Here is a 19,529-nt window from a genome sequence, read left to right on the forward strand (position 1 = left end):
CATGGCTGGTTAATGAGTTTACATGGTGCCAGAGGCAGTGATTGCCAGGATCCCTGAAGAACAGGGAGGTGGGGGGAGGTTGCCTATTCTCGATTCTGTGAGAGCCTGGAGATTTTAGTCACAAGTCCTGCATACCTGGGTTTGAAAGCAGATTCACTCATGGATGAGGCTTGTCTGAGCCTGTGGAGATCAGTTGTGATCACGGCAGAGATTGAGTTCTGAAGGTTTTGGGCTGCTGGGGCTCTGTTGGGGCAAGTAAGTCCCATCACCTGCCTCCCTCCGGAATGCCCCGGATATGAGGTTTAGCCTGATACGGGGCCTGGAGGCATCTCTCATGAGGTCTTAGATGAGCCAAGTGTTCGTTTTCTTTTTTGGGTTTGTTTTGGGACCACACCCAGTGGTGCTCAAAGCTTACTTCTGGCTGTCCTCAGGGCTCACTCCCAGACACATGCTCAGGGGACCATATGGAGTACTAGGGATCAAAACTGTGTTGACCATGTTGCAAGGAAAGCACTTTACCTACTGTACTCTCTCCAGGCTTGAGCAAGTTTATTTCTTAATTGTAGAGTGCTGGAAACTGAACCATAGGCTCACACTGGACAAGGCATGCACTCGAATACTGAGTTACACCCATGGCCAGAAATGTACTTAAGTCTAATCAGTTTTTTTTTTAAATGGTTATTGCTTTTATAGAAAATCTTTGTCTACTTTCAGATATTATGAATACTGTTCAGGTCCAATTTCTTAAAAGCTTTACAGGTTTTTTTTTTGAGGAGGCCACACCCAAGGTGCTCAGGAGTTACTCCTGGCTCTGCAATCAGGGATTACTCCTGGTGGGGCTTGGGGGACCATATAGGATGCCAGGGATTGGACCAGGGATGGATGGCAGGTTTTTTTGGATATGCCCAGCAATGATCAGGGTTACTACTGGCTGTGCACTCAGGAATCATTCCTAGTGGTGCTTTGGGGACCATATTGGATGCCAGTGATGAAACAGGGTCAGCCTTGTACAAATGACCTACCTGCTCTACTATTGCTCTGGCCGACAAAATGTGTGATTTCTGCTGCCCTGAAATCGAGTGTGTGACCCCCTTACCCTCACTCATTGCAGCAACATCAAGCACAAAGAAAAGGAAAGGAAATTTTGTTTGGTGGGCGGCCACACCTGGCTGTGCTTGGGGCTTACTCCTGGCTGTGAACTCACGGATCACTCATGCTGGGGCTCGAAGGACCAAGGGGTTGAATTCAGTTCTCTACGACTTAATGTGTGTGTTCCTTATTGTTGAAATTTAATTCTATTGTGCAGCATCAACCATCAAAACTTAATTTTATAGTGTTCTCCCACAACTTACTGCTGACATTTAATTTTATTGGGGTAACATGGTCCACAATGTTAACACTTACACTTTGGACACAAAGTTATGGTAGCAGCAGCACCACCACAAAAGTGCCCAAAACTCCAGGGCTCTCATGTCACTTCTAGTCTACTCGCTCCCTCCCCAATCTCTGCTTGGTAACCTTGGTAACCTTGTCACAACACTGAGCCCCAAGTCTTATTCTGAAAATTTTAAATCTACAGAAAAGTTGCAACTTATACTGCTCCATCTGAACACTCCTGAGTCCTTTAGATAACCACTTATTAATATTTTGCCTTATTTGCTTCTTTATCGGGTTGCGCCCAGTGATATTCAGGGCTTGCTCCTGGCTCTGCACTCAGGGATCACTCCTGGTTGGGCTGTGGTCCCCTAAGCACTGCCCGGATGCCTAGTGCTGGGGATTGAACCCAGGGTGGCTGTGTACAAGGTGAGCACCGTACCAGCTGTATTATCATTCTGGCCCAGGTACATCTTCATTTTAAAGTGACACATTTCAAAGCACAACTTCGCCACCTTTCATTCCTTCATTTTTTGGATTGATAAAGAAGCCCCCATATCCAGCAGTGCTTGCAGGACCATATGGTCCCAGGACTGGACCAGGGTCAGCTGCATGCAAAGCAAGCACCTTACCCTCTGTACTATGTCCCTGGCCACTCCTTCCTATGTATTTTAGCAGGTACTTCCTAAGAATAAGGATACTCTCCCACCTAGCTACAATACCATCTTTAGACCTACAGGAATTAATTCTACCTGCTTCCCAGAGTCTTAGGAAGTACTGTTAAAACTGTGCCAATTTGGAAAGAACAATCATTTTTCACTATGTTGCGTCTTCCAATTACTGAACTCAATGTCTCCCCATTGCCTTCTTTCAATCAGCACCTTATGGCTTTCAACACAGATCCTGTGTATGTCTTATTAGAGTTGTACTTTTGCTCATACAAGTCCATTTCAATTTTGCAATGGATAGAGTAAGGTCTAAGAATCAAGAGATATTTTGGTTTATTTCATCGTATGATTATTTTTAGCTACCTTTAAGAAAAGCTTGAGATTGTCTATTGCTATATACCGCTTCCCAACTGCTGGATATCAAGACAGCCAATGGTACAGCAGGGAGGGCATTTGCCTCACACGTGAATGACCTGGATTCAATCCCCCACCCCATTTGGTTCACTGAATACGACCAGGAATGACCCCTGGGCACAGGGCCAAGAATAAGCCCCGAGCACGACAGGGTGCAACCCTGTTGGGTTTTTTGGAATTTGCCAAAAACAAACAAATCCCAACCAAACAAAAAACAAGCATGATCAACTGTAGCTGTCTGCTGTGGATTCAGAGTATGAATACCAACCTCTTATCTAAGCCACGTTGCACATGGAGCTCATTACAATTACCCAGGGCTTAATATACTTAGAAATACAATCCTATGATGTTCTGCAGACCTCTAGAGTCACACATTTTTTTTTTTTTTTTTTTTTTTGCTTTTTGGGTCACCTTCGGCAATGCTTAGGGGTTACTCTTGGCTTTGCACTCAGTGATTCTGAATCACTCCTGGTGGTATTCAGGGAACCATATGGGATGCTGGGATTCAAACCTGGGTCGGCTGTGTGCAAGGCAAACGCCCTATCCGCTGCAGAGTCACACATCTTTAATGGTATTATTTATAAAACAGAGTTAACAAATTCCTCAAGTGATTTAGAGAACTATAAAGCTCTAGGAGTTATAATGATTTGTTAGTAACATTCTCGCTTTTAGTTATTTCTCACTTCTAAATCCTACACTTTAAAAAATTTGACCTTACCTGCTATATTGTCTCTCCAGCCCAAGGCGCTTGCTTTGTACTAGGCAGACCTGGGTTCGATCCCCATCACCACATATGGTCCCGTGAACATGGCCAACAGTGATACACAGTAAGGTATGGCCCCCAAACCTGCAACCCCCGGCCCCCCAAAAAAGAATCTACTTCCCCCTCTCTTTATGAATTTAAGATATTGAAAGTACTTATGGTAACAAAGTAAAAGATAATACATTTAATTTTTGTTCCAGGACACATATGGAGTACTTAGGGGTACCTTTTGGTGGTGCTCCAGGAGCATGAGGTGCCAGGGCATAAATCTCGGCCTCCTGCATGCAAAGTATGGACTCAAAACCTTGAGCTGTCTCTCTGACTGAAGAAATTTAACTTGCTACTACAAAGAAATAAACAGATAATACTAGAAGTCTTAAGTACAGAACACTTTAATTTTTACATAATTTTATTTATAAACACAGGGAAATACTGATATAATACATTCATTTTTAAAGTGTCACCACTGTATTCTGAAAAGTACAAAAATTCTAATGTCTGAATTTTATAAATGTTTCAGCCCATGATAATGTAAAATAAAATCCTAGTAATTACAAATATGCACATTTACAACAACTCCATTTATCCTGACTAGTGAGATCACACAGTAGATGAATTATGACTGAATTTCATATCCTAAAGGATCAAGTCCTTGGTCGAGGAGCATCAGAGAGGATTCTCTTAACTTCTGTAGCAATTTTCTTAGTTCTTCCTTGGAAAATACCTAATTTTTCAAGAAGAGAACAAGAACGAAGAATATGAATTTCTTTATTAGGTTAACAAATAAACTGATTAGCTTACTACAAGAAATTCCTCTTTAGGGGCTGGGGCGATAGCACAGTGGGTAGGGTGTTTGCCTTGCACATGGTCGACCAGGGTTCAATTCCCAGCATACCATATGGTCCTCCAAGCACCGCCAGGAGAAATTCCTGAGTGCAGAGCCAGGAGGAACCCCTGAGCATTGCTGGGTATAACCCAAAAAGAAAAAAAAACCCTCTTTGGCTAGGTATGCAGCTCAGTAGTAGAGTAAATGCATTACTTTTAATGAAACACTGGGTTCAAACCCCAGCATCAAAAAACCCACCAAACTCCAACAGAATAAACAAGCTTTCTCTTGAAGATTTCTGTAGCCAGCTCTCGGTACTATTAGCAGGCTGCCTGCATCTCACTGCTTAAGAACATGTGCATATCTTGGAGGGGAAGCACAGGCAACTGGACGACTTTAAGAAAACCTAAGAGCTAAAAAGTGTCAACACATCTCACTAAGGCAAATTTACTACAGAGCTTATTTAATCACCAAAATTTAAAACTGCCCCCGCTCTGGAACTTACCAGGTATAGTTTGTGTCGTTCAGAGGATACCATATCTGCTAACTGGAGGCACTCCTGATACTGACCAGTACTATGTAATATAGTGTGAAGTAGAAAACAGAGCATTGGTAGACAAAGTTTCCTCAACAAAACCATCTGATGGGTTCTTTCAGGATCTTCTTCTGCATCCTACAGGTAGATATGAAAAAGTTCACTTTATAAGTTCAAACTAAACACTCTCATAAAGTACCGACTCAAAACCAAACACCAACATGTTCAAGCTAATGGATTTCACTAAATCTTTGTTTCTTCTAGTTTATGGGTTACATCTGGCAGTGCTCAAGGCCTACGCCTGGCTCTATATCCAGGTTTCACCGTTTGGGGGGGGGGGGGTGAAGGGACGATTGGGGGCAACATATGGGGTGGCAGAGATTGAACCAAGGTTGACTGGGTACACAAGTGCCCTACCTGCTATGCTATGTCTCTCAAGGAAAGTGCTTTACCTGACAAAAAGATTCTCTCAAAAAGATTCATGAAATCGTTCGTTTTGGGCCCACATCTAATGGTCCTCAAGGATCACCCCGGAAGGGACTTGGGGGACCATATGGGGTACTTGGGTTTGAACTGGGTGAGCTGAGTGCAAGCTGAGTGCCTTACCATTATGACCCCAAGATGTCAATTTTATTCTTTTTTGTTGTGTTTTTGTATTTTGGCCACAAAACCTAACAATGTTTAGGGGTTACTTCTGGGTCCGCACTCAGGAATCACTCCTGGCAGAGCTTGGGGGACATTATGGGATAGTGTGAATCAAACCTATTTTAGCCACGTGCAAGGCAAGCACATTATCCTCTGAGCTATCTCTCTGACCCCAGAACGTAAAATTTCTAAGCACCAAGGTTATATATTACGATCTGTAGGTAACTCTTATTCAGAGATAGAACATTTAAAAAAAAATATTTATTTTTTTAATTATTATTTTGCTTTTAGTTAGAAATAATGCATACAGCTTACTTCTCTAACATCCACCATCCATCCTCCATCAACAAACAATAAAACATTGTACATTTTCTCCTTCACATCAGCAGTCAGGGCATCCAAATGCCCTTTCCAAATATTGTAATCCATCTGCAAAATAAACATAAAGATAGCAATATAATGGGCTGAAAGCAGTAAGAAAAAAAAAAAGAATTGACATTCAGTGACTCAAATACGAAAATAAATTTTAACAGACAGAAGTTAAATGAAACACTACAATGCTAACTTTGTAAAAAACACTAATGTTACTGGCTAGCAAAGTAACCGATGGTCTTTTTACAAAGTAGAACATTAACAGAAAGGTGATTATTATAGCAGTAGGATGTCTGTTGAAAGAAATGATCCTTTATTTATTTATTTATTTTTGCCTTTCTTTTCTTTTTTTTTTGGTCAAACCCAGCGATGCTCAGGGGTTACTCCTGGTTCATGCACTTGGAATTACTCCTGGCAGTGCTTGGGGGACCATATGGGATGCTGGGAATCGAACCCGGGTTGGCCATGTGCAAGGCAAAAGCCCTACCAGCTGTGCTATGGCTCCAGCCCCAAGAAATGATCCTTTAAATATACATTGTTACCACAGCAGGCATGCACACTTGAGCACTTCAGAGCTGCGCGGCCCCTCCCCCCAGGCCCTGCTCCTCACCCCAGCCACCCTTCCCACAATAAATCTTGCTTCTTAACCAAAGAATAGATAAATACGCAGTACTGTTAAGATGAAACGGAGAACTTGTTTATATTAAACTTACTTCGTATTTCTTTTCTTTGTGTTCATGAGCCACTTTCTCAGTAAATGATGCTTGCGGTATCAAAGTGGGTTTTTGTGGAGCTGAATTCATATGCTTAAACCACTCATTAAACGTTTCATGGGCTTCCTAAAATGTAAAGTATAAAAACAAGTAAAGTTCTTGGCCTAGGGAGATAGCTCAATGGGCTGGAGTACATGCTATGGGTGCCGGAGCACTGGGTTTGATCCCCAGCACTGCCCGAAGTGACCCAAGAACTGGGCTGAGTAGCACAAGTACTGCCAAATATGGATCCAAAATAGAACAAGAAGTAAAAGTTCTCATATATGTTCAACTGAGATTTATGATTGCTCCACCCCTCTCGGAGAGCCCGGCAAGCTACCGAGAGTATCTCGCCCAAACGGCAGAGCCTGGCAAGCTCCCCGTGACATATTCGATATGCCAGACACAGTAACAACAAAGTCTCCAATGGAGACGTTACTGGGCCTGCTCGAGCAAATCGAGATTTAAAATTTAGTATGGCGATATGCTCAATGGTTAGAAATGTGCCTTTTATGTGTGAATACCTGGTTCAACTGACACTACAACAAAAGCAAAAAATAAACTTTTGAAGCCAGAGAGAAAAAGCAATGGTTTGAGCACATGCTTTGCATGCAGAAGGCCTGGGCTCAATTCTTTTTTTTTGGGGGGGGGGGGTTTGGGTCACACCCAGCGATACTCAGGGGTTACTCCTGGCTCTGCACTCAGGAATTACTCCTGGCAGTGCTCAGGGGACCATATGGGATGCTGGGAATCGAACCCGGGTCGGCCGCATGCAAGGCGAACGCCCTACCCGCTGTGCTATTGTTCCAGCTCCCTCGGCTCAATTCTTGGCACCTCATGGTTCCCTTAGAACTACCGGGAGTGACTCTTCACAGAAAGCTGGGAATTAGTCCTCGAGTACCATGAGGCATGATCCCTAACTAATACATAAAACAGTAGAATTTGGTCCTTAGAAATACTTTGCAGGTTGGGCCAGAAAAACAGTACAAGCAAGGTAGGGCATCTGCACAGGTTTAATCTTCACCCTACAAATGCCCTGCTAGGAATGTTCCCTGAGCAGAGCCAGGAGGAAGCCCTGAGCACCAAAAACAAACAAAACCAAATTTTTTTGCAGGCTCTAAGGAGGCACCTCAGGGTGGCCTTGGTCGCCAGCACTGATGGACCCTCATGGAACCATTTGGCATGGTTGGCAGGACCCAACATCTGAACTATTTGACAGTTACCAACTGTAACTGTTGGTGCTGGGAATAGTCCCTGGACCTCCAGAACATTGGTGAGAGCCCAAACTCCAAACTCCCCAACCCCATCCTACCCAAAATTGCCTCCTGCCCCACCCAAAATATAATTCTGTAGCATCAAGAAGTTCAGTGCTTTTTTGGCATTTGTTTTGGGTCATAACACCAGTGCTTATGGGGCCGCTCCTAACATTGCCGAGGGGTCACCCCACAGCACGGGATGCAACAGGGGCAGCTCTATACAAAGCATGCATGCCAGCCTGGCGAGTCATCTCCCCACACACAATGTTTACTTCTTACATAAAAATGTCACTGTGAATAAAGGTTCTGTCAAGCAAATGTACAGTATATAAATACATACAATATATAAAAACATATTTATACTTTTTTCTGGTATTTCTCATCAGCATTCTGGTTATAAATGCATGTTTTTTTGTGCTGTTTCCTCGAACAGCCTAAGGGCAGGGAAAAAACACAATTCCATATTGAGCTCCTGAGTACGGCCAGTGTGATGGGTTCCTTACTGCTTGTGAGAGGGACTCCAGGGAAGTGCTAGAGGCCCAGCAGCCCCGCCCAGCAATGCTTGGCCCAGTTAGCATAGGATGTGGTCCCAGGGCCGATAGGGCTGTGGTGTTCAGTGATGTTCAAATGGAGCCTGCGAATGAACCCAGAGCCTGATGCGTCAAGGCATGTGTTCCAGCCCTTTGAGCTATCCCCAGACCGTGTCTGATCAATGAAAAATCCTGGTACAAGCAGAAATAAAGTTTAGTCAAGCTTCAAAGAATTTCAAGAGAAAAAAAAAGTCTTAGATATGGCACACTCTCTCTCTGAGACTTTCTAAGCTGGTCAGCTAGATTAGAGGGCCCCACCACCACAGACCAGCCATGATTTTTGCACGCTCTGGTGGGTCAGTACCAAAGTCACAAGGGAGATAAGATAACAAGTTAATCACCCCTTCTGGATAAACAGTTCAAAGTCTCAGGAAGAATCAGAAAAACATGCCGCAAAGACAGACACATTCCATACTTTTCTTTACAGTCTCACCAAATATGCTCTAATGCACAAATGTTCCCGGATGGCATTATCATCCTCAGCAGGAAGTGGGCTGTCCATCCCTTGCTCTTCCCACTGATTATAAATTTCTGCTATGGAATCCTGAGGAATTTTCACAAACACTTCTTTTGCAGCTTCATGCTTTTTTGTTGCTGTGAAAAAGATACATAGTTTTTCAATATGCATGGATTCCTGTGGAATGTTCCACTAAGAGTCAAATCACTGATCTGTAACTTGTATTGAGAGCTGCGACCATGCCATGTCCCAGGGCTCATAACTTCAGATAAGCATTTCCCTGATCTTTCTGTTTCAAAGGACAGGACTCTTTGTTTCAGTATGATAGGCACAAAAGGATACAGACATATGCTTTTATATAATTCTGTCATTAAAAAAAAGTAATTACATTTTTCAAAATCTTGATATTACATTGCAAAATTACATTTCAAAATCTTGAGATTGCAAAATTGATTATAATATGAAAATTCACTGCAAAATATGTTGTTTCATAATACCATATTTGATAAATATAAAACTGGTTATTTTATTCCCCGGCCAATGGAAGGGTTAGAAAATCAACAAAATAATAAGTTCCAGTTTTTCTGGATTTGAACAAAAACTTTAAAAAGTAATTTAAAAATATAGCATACCCAGGAATTTTCTCATTATTGCATTGCCTTGCTTTAATGCTTCTGCCCTCTGTGCTGGATCAAATACCAACCAATCGATGACATCAATCTTTAAGCGGTCCTCCTATTCATGTAGAAGGGAAACAAAACATGGTGTTTGATTTTTTTTCTAAGAGGCGTTGCAAACTAGAATATATTTATATCTGCACTTACAGTGAAGTACACATTATTTTCCCTCAAGCTAGACAAAATTATAAGGCTTCCTTTAGGATGATACGACCATTAATAGTCCCTTCACAAAGCCTTAAATTTGTTACCAATTTTTATCATTTAAAAGGTCTGATGTGGGGGCTGGAGAGATAGCACAGCGGGTAGGGCATTTGCCTTACACGCAGCCGACCTGGGTTCGATTCCCAGCACCCCATATAGTTCCTTGAGCACCGCCAGGATTCCTGAGTGCAAAGCCAGGAGTAACACCTGAGCATCGCCGGGTGTGACCCAAAATGTAAAAAAAATGAAATAAAAGGTCTGATGTGGGGCTGAAGAGATAGTACAGTAGGATAGGGCGTTTGCCTTGCACACGGCCAAGCCGTATTCGATTCCCAGCATCCCATATGGCACCCCAAGCACCACCAGGAGTAATTCCTGATTGCAAAACCAGGAGTAACCCCTGAGCATCGCTGGGTATGGCCCCCAAAAGCAAAAAAAAAAAAAAAAAAAAAGTCTGATGTAACATGGAAATAAAAAAAACCCAAAATTCAGGGTATTTTATATCTTTCCTTTAATGGGGTAAGAGTGGGGTTGGATCATACCTTGAACTTACTCCCGGCTCTGTGTTCAAGGATCACTCCTGGCAGTACTTAGGGGAACCCTATGTGGTGCTCAGATTTTAAGTAGGATCAATGCAAGAACTTTAATCCTTATACTCTTTCTCCAGTCCAGAATCAGAGTATTTTGTTATTTATTTTTAGATTTTTATCAGTGAAACACCGTAAGGTAGAGTTGTAGATTTACAAATTTTTGTGCTTGGGTTTCAGTTATACAATGATCGAATACCCATCCCTCCACCAGTGCCCATTCTCCAACACCACTGATCCCAGTATCCCTCCCACCCACCCCGTCCCTCCCACCCCACCCCAGAGTCAGAGTATTTTAATGTTGAAAATTCCCCCAAGAATAGTAAGGATTACCAGACATCATACAGCATATCCCTTCTCTTCTCCTTACCTCAGTAGTTCCCGTATCGAGGGCTGGGGCCAGGTCGTGGTGACTGAATTCACCATTATCTCTCTTTCGAGTATTCTCAACTACAGTTTTTGTTATAGATGCTATATCCAAATCTAAAGAATTTTAGAAAAAAAATCATTAATTGTCCACACTATAATTTCTAAATATTCACAATGATTTTGTATAATTTGAGATAACAAGTCTTTAAAACTACAAAATGCAGACAATGTAAAAATCACTGTCACTGTCCCTGTTCTCCCGTTGTTCATCGATTTGCTCGAGCAGGCCTAGTAACGTCTCCATTGGAGACTTTGTTGTTACTGTGTTTGGCATATTGGATACATCACGGGTGATTTGCCAGGCTCTGCCGTGGGGGCGGGATACTCTCAGTAGCTTGCCGGGCTCTCCGAGAGGGGCGGAGGAATCGAACTCGGGTGGGCCATGTTGGCTGCGTGCAAGGCAAACGCCCTACCGCTGTGCTATCGCTCCAGCCCAATGTAAGAATAACATTACAAAATTAAGATATATTTCACATGATTTATAATAAGAACTTTTTTTCTTTCTTTATTTGGAGTTCTGGGCACACCCAGCTGTGCTGAGGGCTTACTCCTGGATCTGTGCTCTGGGATTACTTCTGGTGACAGTGCTGGGCCCAGGTTAGTTGGCTGTATCCAAGCTGAGTGTCTCCACCCCCTGTACAATCTTTCCAGCCCTATGGCCCCATGATGCTATTTCCTAAACAGAATTTCTTTGAACATATTTCTCTCTCTCTCTCTCTCTCTCTCTCTCTCTCTCTGTTTTTAGAGTTATACCAGGCGAAGCTCAGGGGTAACTCTTGGCTCTTCACTCAGGAATTACTCCTCCCAGTGCTCAAGGGACCACATGGGATGCTGGGGATCGAACCCAGGTCAGCTGTGTGCAAGGCAAATGCTCTACCTGTGATACTTTGGCCCTCTTTGAACATCTTTCCTTTTCCCCCCTCAAGAGCAACAAGATTTCATATAGAAAGATTAATGCTGCTAATCCTAAAACAGTAATCTGCTTATTACAATGCACATTAAGATGAAATTTTCAGTCATCTTTACCTGCTTCCTTAGCCAGTTCCAGGCAATGGTGACGCTGTTCAAATTCTGTAACACCTTCCAAAAACAGTGCATACTGAGCAATAGCTAAGTCTTGTGGCAAGTGACAAGTATAAAACGCTATGAGATTTGTATGTTTCTCATTTATTAAAAGCTAAGAAACAGAAAAAGAAAAAAGACTGTCAATAATAAATAAGATATAGATCAAGATTCAAATAGACATGGGTCTGCTAAACAAAATTATTTCAGATTTCTCCCAAGGTGGACTTATAATAATAAAGAGATCTCTTATGCATTCTGATTTTCCTTCCACTTGAGTGTTAAAAATAAAATAATTATCATTCTAACTTATGCCTTCGTTAAAATAGTGAAAAGAAAAAAATCATGATTTTACCTGTATGTATGTTTTTAAAACTTCAATGGAAACTTCTTCCTTCAGAGGAGAAAAAATTCAATTAAAAATTGTGTATGCGCAGCAAATATATCTAATAAAAATTCTACCATTAAACAACTCATAAAAATTTTGATATTTAATACTGAGTTATAATTTTATGCCAGACTAAATGCTTAGCAAAGTTCTTAACTTTAATAACCTGACTTAATCATGCCACAATTCTTTGTGGATAGTCTCTTAGAATTCACATGTTACAGTGGATGACACTAAAACCCATGAAAAAAATCCATGAAGGTTTTATCTACTTAGAAATACATTTACAAGCTAGAAGCCGATAAGGATATGAACCCTAGATCCTTATTCCTGAGCACAACTATCCATTGACTGTATTATTCTGACTTCTACAGGTAGCACTGGGAGAGCTACCATAGAAAAGAGGCTGGGGCACTGGAGTGATAGTACAGCGGGTAAGGTGCTTGCCTTGCACAACACCAACCTGGTTCGATCCCAGGCATTCCGTATGATCCCCCAAGCACCACCAGGAGTAAATTTTGAGTGAAGAACCAGGAGTAACCTTTGAGCATTGCTGGGTGCGTCCCTCCCCCGACACCACCCCGCAACCCCAAAATAAAAAGGAGGCTGGAAAGCCTTTGGTATTCTATCCTGGACAAGTCAGGAGACTAGCTGGAGGCAGAAGAATCCTATCATTCCCCTTGGCCCTCCACACAGATTAAGGTCAAGGGACAGATAAGAACCTGTGAGGAAAAAAGAAGGGAGAACTGGACTTAGTGGACCCATTAAAGATATGGTTCTTCTATGGTTCATATTGGAAGAGTCTGTCCCCATAATGTTTAGGTGAGATGTTTATCCTCATAAGATGAAATGTTGTCAAGGCAGAAAGAGAGTATTTCTTTTAAAGTTTTTGGATACATATGCTTTTTGCTTGAAATGTCTGCTTCTATCACTGACAATCTGTGGAATTTCAGGCAAGTTATTCAGACTTCTACAGGTACTCTGACCAAATTGTTTTCAAGAAAAAATTAAGAAGGTTTAAAAATTTCTTACAGAACTTAGTGTAGTTTAGTTAACTGGAGTGGTTGATTTGGAACTTATTACTGATGATGATTAAAGCTACAATTTTGCCAAAAACCAGGAAACCATCAAACCATCTACAACCACAGGTTAGAACCCTAACAGATCGCCCACATAGTGAGTTGCTGAATGACCATATTAACACTACAGACTTCTGACCTTTATCACCCATTTCTAAAAAACAGCAAAAAACTACAGTAGTGTTTTTGTCCTCCTGATGAAAGTTAGAAAGCATTCGTCTTACAGAGGAAGGTAAATCATTCATCTCTATTTACTTTTGTCTGCAGTCCCAGAGCACGGAAAAACAAAACGAGGTGAGTCATGAAGCGGAGGAGATGTGCAGGTAGATTATTTCTACTTTTGGAAAGCCATTTGCTAAATTCATCCATCAAACCTACACATAATAAGAGTAATGATCAAAAATACGGATGTAGTCAAAAGAAGAGAAATAAACATTACCAAGAACATTTATTACACTTTTATAATACTATTTAAATATTATGTTACTGCTCATAATCATTATATTTAAAAAAATCTGGATTACTGCTACACAATTAATCTCTTCAGAAACACCAAACTGTCGAAAATTCCAGGAACACTGGTTTTCAGGCTGAGAACTCTGGAGTCTTCTTGGGGTGGGGGTGGGCAGTTACACCTACCCCGTGCCAAAGTCCCACACCCACATCCCACAACTGCCACCATGTAAATTCATGGTCCAGTTTCATATCCACGAGTTTCTGGAGCCCACAATACCTCAAATTCTACAATACTGCCATCTAGTAGGAGCACACCAAATCAGATGGGAAGTAACAGAAGGTCAGCTGCGCTGAATAAACATTGAGCACAGAAGGCTCAACTGGCAATGAACAGCTTAGTAAACCCTCACGCAAGGACTTGATGACCCCACGGTGAGATACAATAATTTTCACAAATTTTCTCTTATTGAAGCATTTCTTTTATAATTCTATTAGTCATTTTAGTTGTAACAAGCAATATAAATTATTTTGTTCCTGCTAAAAGGGCAAACTTAGGGGGTGGTTGGAAAAATGGGACAATAATGCAGAAAAAGGTCACATTGCTGGTGGGACTGGTATTAGAATACTGAATGCCCGTAACAAATGTATAATGAGCAACTGTGTAAACCAGTGTTTAAATAAAAGGGAAAATTCATTCAAAAATTTTAAAATAACAAGTAAATAGCACATTCAAACAGGCTGATATTTATCAAGATTAAAAGATGTAACAGGCATTAATTTGATAAATTCACAAAATTTCTCTAAGAAGAAGAATTCAAACAGAAGAAAATCAAACAATATCTCACCATCAATGTCTCCCAGAATAAGGAATTTCTGAACTACATGATAATGTTCCTGATTCTCTTCCAGAACTCTCTGAAAAAAAAAAAAAGCATTTAATTTTCATAAATTATTTTTTATTTAATAAGCTTTTAGAAGGGCTGGAGCGATAGCACAGCGGTAGGGCGTTTGCCTTGCACGCAGCTAACATGGCCGACCCGAGTTCGATTCCTCCACCCCTCTCGGAGAGCCCGGCAAGCTGCCGAGAGTACCTCGCCCGCACGACAGAGCCTGGCAAGCTACCCGTGGCGTATTTGATATGCCAAACACGGTAACAACAAGTCTCATGATGGAGACGTTACTGGGCTCACTCGAGCAAATCAATGAACAATGGGAGGACAGTGACAGTGAAGCTTTTAGTAAAGATTCTATAGTATGAATTCACTGGTAATTAAAAGATGTCAATTTCTGAATATATACAAAGAAAAAGCTGCACATGAAGGGTTTGAAGAAATCTAAAAAATTAATTATCAAAAGAATATATACTTGGAGCTGGAGTGATAGCAGTGCAGTAGGGGGTTTGCCTTGCACACAGCTGACGCAGGTTCGATTCCCAGCATCCCATATGGTCCCCCAAGCATCTCCAGGAGTAATTCCTGAGTGCATGAGCCAGGAGTAACCCCTGTGTATTGCCAGGTATGACCCAAAAGAAGGAAAGGGAAAAAAAAAAAAAAGAGAAAAATGTTCATAATGTTCCTGGTGGGAGGCGGGGAAGTTTATGGGGAGAGAAGAAAAAAAAAAAAGGAGAGAAAAGGAAGAAAAAGGAAAAAAGAAAATTCTTAATTTTTTTGGTCAAATATATTTAAATTTTTATTTAGTTGTGTAAATTTTCTTCTATCATTTCTTTTTTATATTCAAGTCATCTCATTTGGAATTTATTTTAATACACAGCAAGAGGTATGAAACTATTGAGACTCCACCTCATGCCATGTGTGTACCATGGTATGAGATGAAATGAAATGAAAGGTCGCCTCTGCCAGGGAAAGGGCTGGTGCATGTGCTTCCCATGCAGGATCTCTAGCACTGTCTCAGCACGCAGTTTCATGGGCACTGCCAGAGCAACTTTTAAGCACTATCCCCAGAGTAGCACCATAGCACCTAAACAAACAAAATCCAACAAAAATTTTCCTTGCTGTTGTAGTACTTGGTTCTAAGATGGACTTTTGTGTTCCAGGAATCTTTATTTTCCTTTGTTTTGGGGTCACATTAACTAATGCTTAGAACTTACACCTGGCCCAGTGCTCAGGGATCACTTTTGGCAGGGTTTGGGTAACTACACCGAGTGTCGTGGATCAAACCTGCATCAGCTGTATGCAAGGCAAGTGACCTACCCGCTTTTCTATCTCTCTGGTCCCTCTACCAATCTTCTTATTCTTCCGACAAGTCCAGTTGTGTTTTTTAAAGCAAGTTTTTACTTATTTTTAATTAAGGCAGTTATACCCTTTTTACTCATTTTTTCCCAATTTTCTTGCCATTTTATTCAGAAATAGTGGCCACTGGGCTAGAGTGATAGGAGGGCAGGCAGGCCAGAGGGCGGGCGGGCAGGCAGGCGGGCAGGCGGGCAGGCAGGCAGGCAGGCAGGAAGAAGGGTACGTGGATTATAAAATACCTAGGTAATATCTTTTTGTTATTGTTTAAGAGTCTTGGCAATAATTCACCCTTAATATATTGATATAATAAAAAGATGGCACATTAAAAAAAATCTTGTAAAGCATCAGGGCCGTTTGTTAATTAAAAAAATTATTTTTGGATTTTGGGTCATACCAGAGGTTCTGATGGTTATACCCACCACCACTGGGTCCTGCAGTGCTCAGAACCATGTCATGCTGAGAACTGAAACTCAGGGCCTCACACATGTAAGTGCTCCAACACTGTGCCACAGCTTCAGCCTTCTATGCTAATTTTATTATTTAAAATTTTTTTGGGTTTTGAGGTTACACTCAGCAGTGCTCAGGGATCACTCCTGGTGGAGTCAGGGGACCATATATGGTACTAGGTATCAAACCAGGGTCAGCACTGTATAAGGCAAGCGCCTTAACCCCTGTGTTTTCTCTTCAACTCATTTACCTTTTTATCAGTAGCTTGAAGTTCTTCAAAAACTTTTTCTAAGGTCCAACTTGAAAAGAAAAACAGGAAAGGGGTAAAATAATGTTAATAATATAAACAAGGGCTACTTCACAAAGCGCTACAAACTGCTATGACTGAAATCAAACTCACTTTGCTTCCAGATATTCCCGAGGGAGCTCTTCGGTTTCATCCAGTGTTATTAGTGACGTTCGGATCTCCTGTTCTACCAGACTGTCCACCATCACCCGGAAGTAGGCCCACACTGTGTCTTCCCAGGTGTCACAAACTGGAAGCAGCTTTTCCCACATCCCCAAACAGAAATATGCAGTCAACAACAACAAAAAAGCAATGACGCCCACTGATATAAAATATGAAGTCACTATAATCATGAAACATTGTGCATAATAACATGTCACACATATAAAATAAACTGTCACATTCCTAACACATTTTATAAGTTTGACTTAAGTCTTTTCCATAATTATACAATTTTCCATAGTGATATAAGATGGTATTTTGAGTAATTTTTGTATCCTATAAACATAAGAATGGAGGGTTAAAAGCATAGGCATATGTAAAACAATCTAGTCACTCTGTCTTACTGGTATACTTCTGGATAAAGCACTAGATGTCATCAATAAATGTCATTATTAAATTTACAATTTTTAAGAAAGCAAAGTCAAATTTTATATATTAAAACATCTGGTACATAAAATTTATTTAAGTAGTTTAAATTACTGTTTCATTTCATGATTATTCACTATAATTCCTACTCAGGTAAATTTGTAAGAATGCCATATTCAATGATTAGAATTTATGTATCTGATTTTGTCCCACAGGAAAGAAACTGATTAAAATATTAAAATTGCATACCTGCTTGAGATTTCCACTTAAAGCTGCATAAATTGCTCTTTCATATTTATTAAAAAGTTCCTGAAACACAGAAAATGTAAACACGCTTGAAATATTTTCCTTAGCATCTTTTTTTTTTCATAATCTGAAATTTTGTAATCTATTTACTTCCTAGTTTCTAAACTGAATGAGAAATTTAGTGGAGCATTAACAAGGAAGAACCTCTTAGATATTGCAAATACTCACTGCTGAAATCTTCAGGGAAAGTTAAACATTTCATGTCAAATGTAAAAAAAGCAGATCCATCCTCAAAGGATTTGCTTAATTTATGATAATCACATTTTAGTCCAGAGCCAGAGATACCTCAATGGGTTGCATGTGTGCTTTACATGTAGGAATCCCATTTGATACCCAGCACCACAAGGTCCACAGAGCAAACTGCTAGGAGCACAGAAGCACAACCAAGCATAGCCTCAAAACAAAACAAACAAAAAGAAAAAAAGTACCAGATGGAACTGGTATTTTCTTCTACCAAGCTCCCAAATACCTAAAACTTCTGGATACTAATCAAAGAACAGTATTACAAAAAGGTGCTTGGAAGCTTTCACAAATCAGCTTACATCAAATTACTGAGAGTAATTAGATACCAAATTGCTCCATTCTACTTCCAGATTTTTTTAATAGCATTTTCAATTTTCTTATCAGCCAAACTAGAAAACAGAGTCTCCTATCTTCCGTTTTCAGTCACTGTCCTATTTATTCTGGGTCCTTTTTCACCTCCATCAACAATTAAAATCTACAATGGGATCATATTGTTTATTGTCTGAGTAATTCCGACAGCCTACCAACTAGTTTCCTTGTGATTAGTCCATGAGAGTTCATTCAACTTTAAGCTATTTTCTACTGCCACATGAATTTTTTTTTCAAATCCCGATGTCATGCAGCCTCAAGGTTTTAGTGGGTCACCACTATCTACGATACAAAGTTCTCAGTCCTTTCAACTGCACTAGGGCTTTATCAGGACTGAGTTCTTCATCTAACAGTTGTTGAAGTTAATAGGTTCAAGGTCAACTCTACCTTTAAATGACTTTTGCTACAATTTTTTTTGAATGCAAGTTTATCACAATGCAAATTGTAAAAGGAAGAAACTGAACTTAATGTAAGTTACTTGTGTGCTTATGCACCATTTGTCTATAAGGAACACTACATAGATGTACTATACTGGCTGAAACTAGCTGCTTAGAAATATACAAAAGTTACATATTTCAAACACCTACATTTATTATATGCTGTATTAGAAACTGAACAGATTCACATTGAGTGTTAATTTTTTTTTTTGGATCGACTCCTTCTACCACTTCCCAATAACTACAAGTTGCAAACTTCTATTACCCAATTCACAAGCAAACCACAGGGTTTTTTTTCAAGGTCAAATGGCCTATGTATTGTGACAATTGTAAATTTCCTAATCATCTAACTGTAAAACTGTGCAGCTGTTTTTAACCAAGTTTTTAAAAAATTTAATTATGTATTTTAAGTTGCTCACAAGAATTTATTACATTCAATATTCCAACAATAATCCTACCACCATTACACCTTCTCACCATTATTTTGAATTTCCATACCACCACACAAGCCTTCCCAAAAAGCAGGTATTGATCAAGTTTTTATCTTATATATCACTGATCACTGATGACTTTTGAGTATTAAAACTCTATTAACTCTATTTTCCCCCAAAAGGTCTCGTGGAGCTGAAGCTTAATTTTGCATGCCAGAGTGATTTCTGAAATTTATAGGTTGTGACATATACCTGTACATCCTACCTAGATTTTCCCTCTTCTCTCCTACTCCTTTCTAAAACTTCATCGAATCTCAAGCCCCTGGACAGGTCAGCTGAGAGAGTATGAGACTTTTAGAAGTTCATCAATTCTCTCTTCTGGAAAATCAACTCCTGTCCAAAACTTATATTTAAATTTGATTAATCTTAATTTTCTGCCTTATATTAGAGCTAAATTCTTTTTCTCTTTCTTGGCTTTTGGGCCTCACTTGGTGATGCATGGAGAGTATGTGGTGCCAGAAATCGAACACCAGATTAGAGCATGCAAAGCACATGCTCCAGCCTTTTGAGCCTTCTCCCTGGCTCCTCAGTGCTTAATTCTTACTATGTACATGTTTGAGTGACTCTGATTAGTACTCA

The 19,529-nt window shown here is 40.4% G+C and overlaps 1 protein-coding gene across 1 annotated transcript in view; it reads right to left on the minus strand.

Annotated features, from left to right (window-relative positions):
- Window positions 1–3,593: 3,593 nt before the first annotated feature.
- Window positions 3,594–19,529, minus strand: part of NUP107 (nucleoporin 107) — a 47,763-nt gene continuing 31,827 nt past the window's right edge. Inside the window, exons 15-28 of the mRNA XM_056130749.1 lie at window positions 17,354–17,413; window positions 16,631–16,776; window positions 16,481–16,529; window positions 14,380–14,449; window positions 13,334–13,452; window positions 11,967–12,005; window positions 11,576–11,726; window positions 10,491–10,603; window positions 9,285–9,387; window positions 8,629–8,789; window positions 6,311–6,436; window positions 5,541–5,654; window positions 4,551–4,718; window positions 3,594–3,943 (exon numbers count right to left, since the gene is read on the minus strand). Of these exons, the coding sequence (XP_055986724.1) occupies window positions 3,836–3,943; window positions 4,551–4,718; window positions 5,541–5,654; window positions 6,311–6,436; window positions 8,629–8,789; window positions 9,285–9,387; window positions 10,491–10,603; window positions 11,576–11,726; window positions 11,967–12,005; window positions 13,334–13,452; window positions 14,380–14,449; window positions 16,481–16,529; window positions 16,631–16,776; window positions 17,354–17,413 (1,527 nt within the window). The 3' untranslated portion in view covers window positions 3,594–3,835. The remainder of the gene's footprint in view (window positions 3,944–4,550; window positions 4,719–5,540; window positions 5,655–6,310; window positions 6,437–8,628; window positions 8,790–9,284; window positions 9,388–10,490; window positions 10,604–11,575; window positions 11,727–11,966; window positions 12,006–13,333; window positions 13,453–14,379; window positions 14,450–16,480; window positions 16,530–16,630; window positions 16,777–17,353; window positions 17,414–19,529) is intronic.

This window comes from Sorex fumeus, unplaced genomic scaffold (genome assembly GCF_029834395.1).
Source record: "Sorex fumeus unplaced genomic scaffold, SorFum_2.1 ptg000081l, whole genome shotgun sequence".
NCBI classification, from domain to species: Eukaryota; Metazoa; Chordata; class Mammalia; order Eulipotyphla; family Soricidae; genus Sorex; species Sorex fumeus.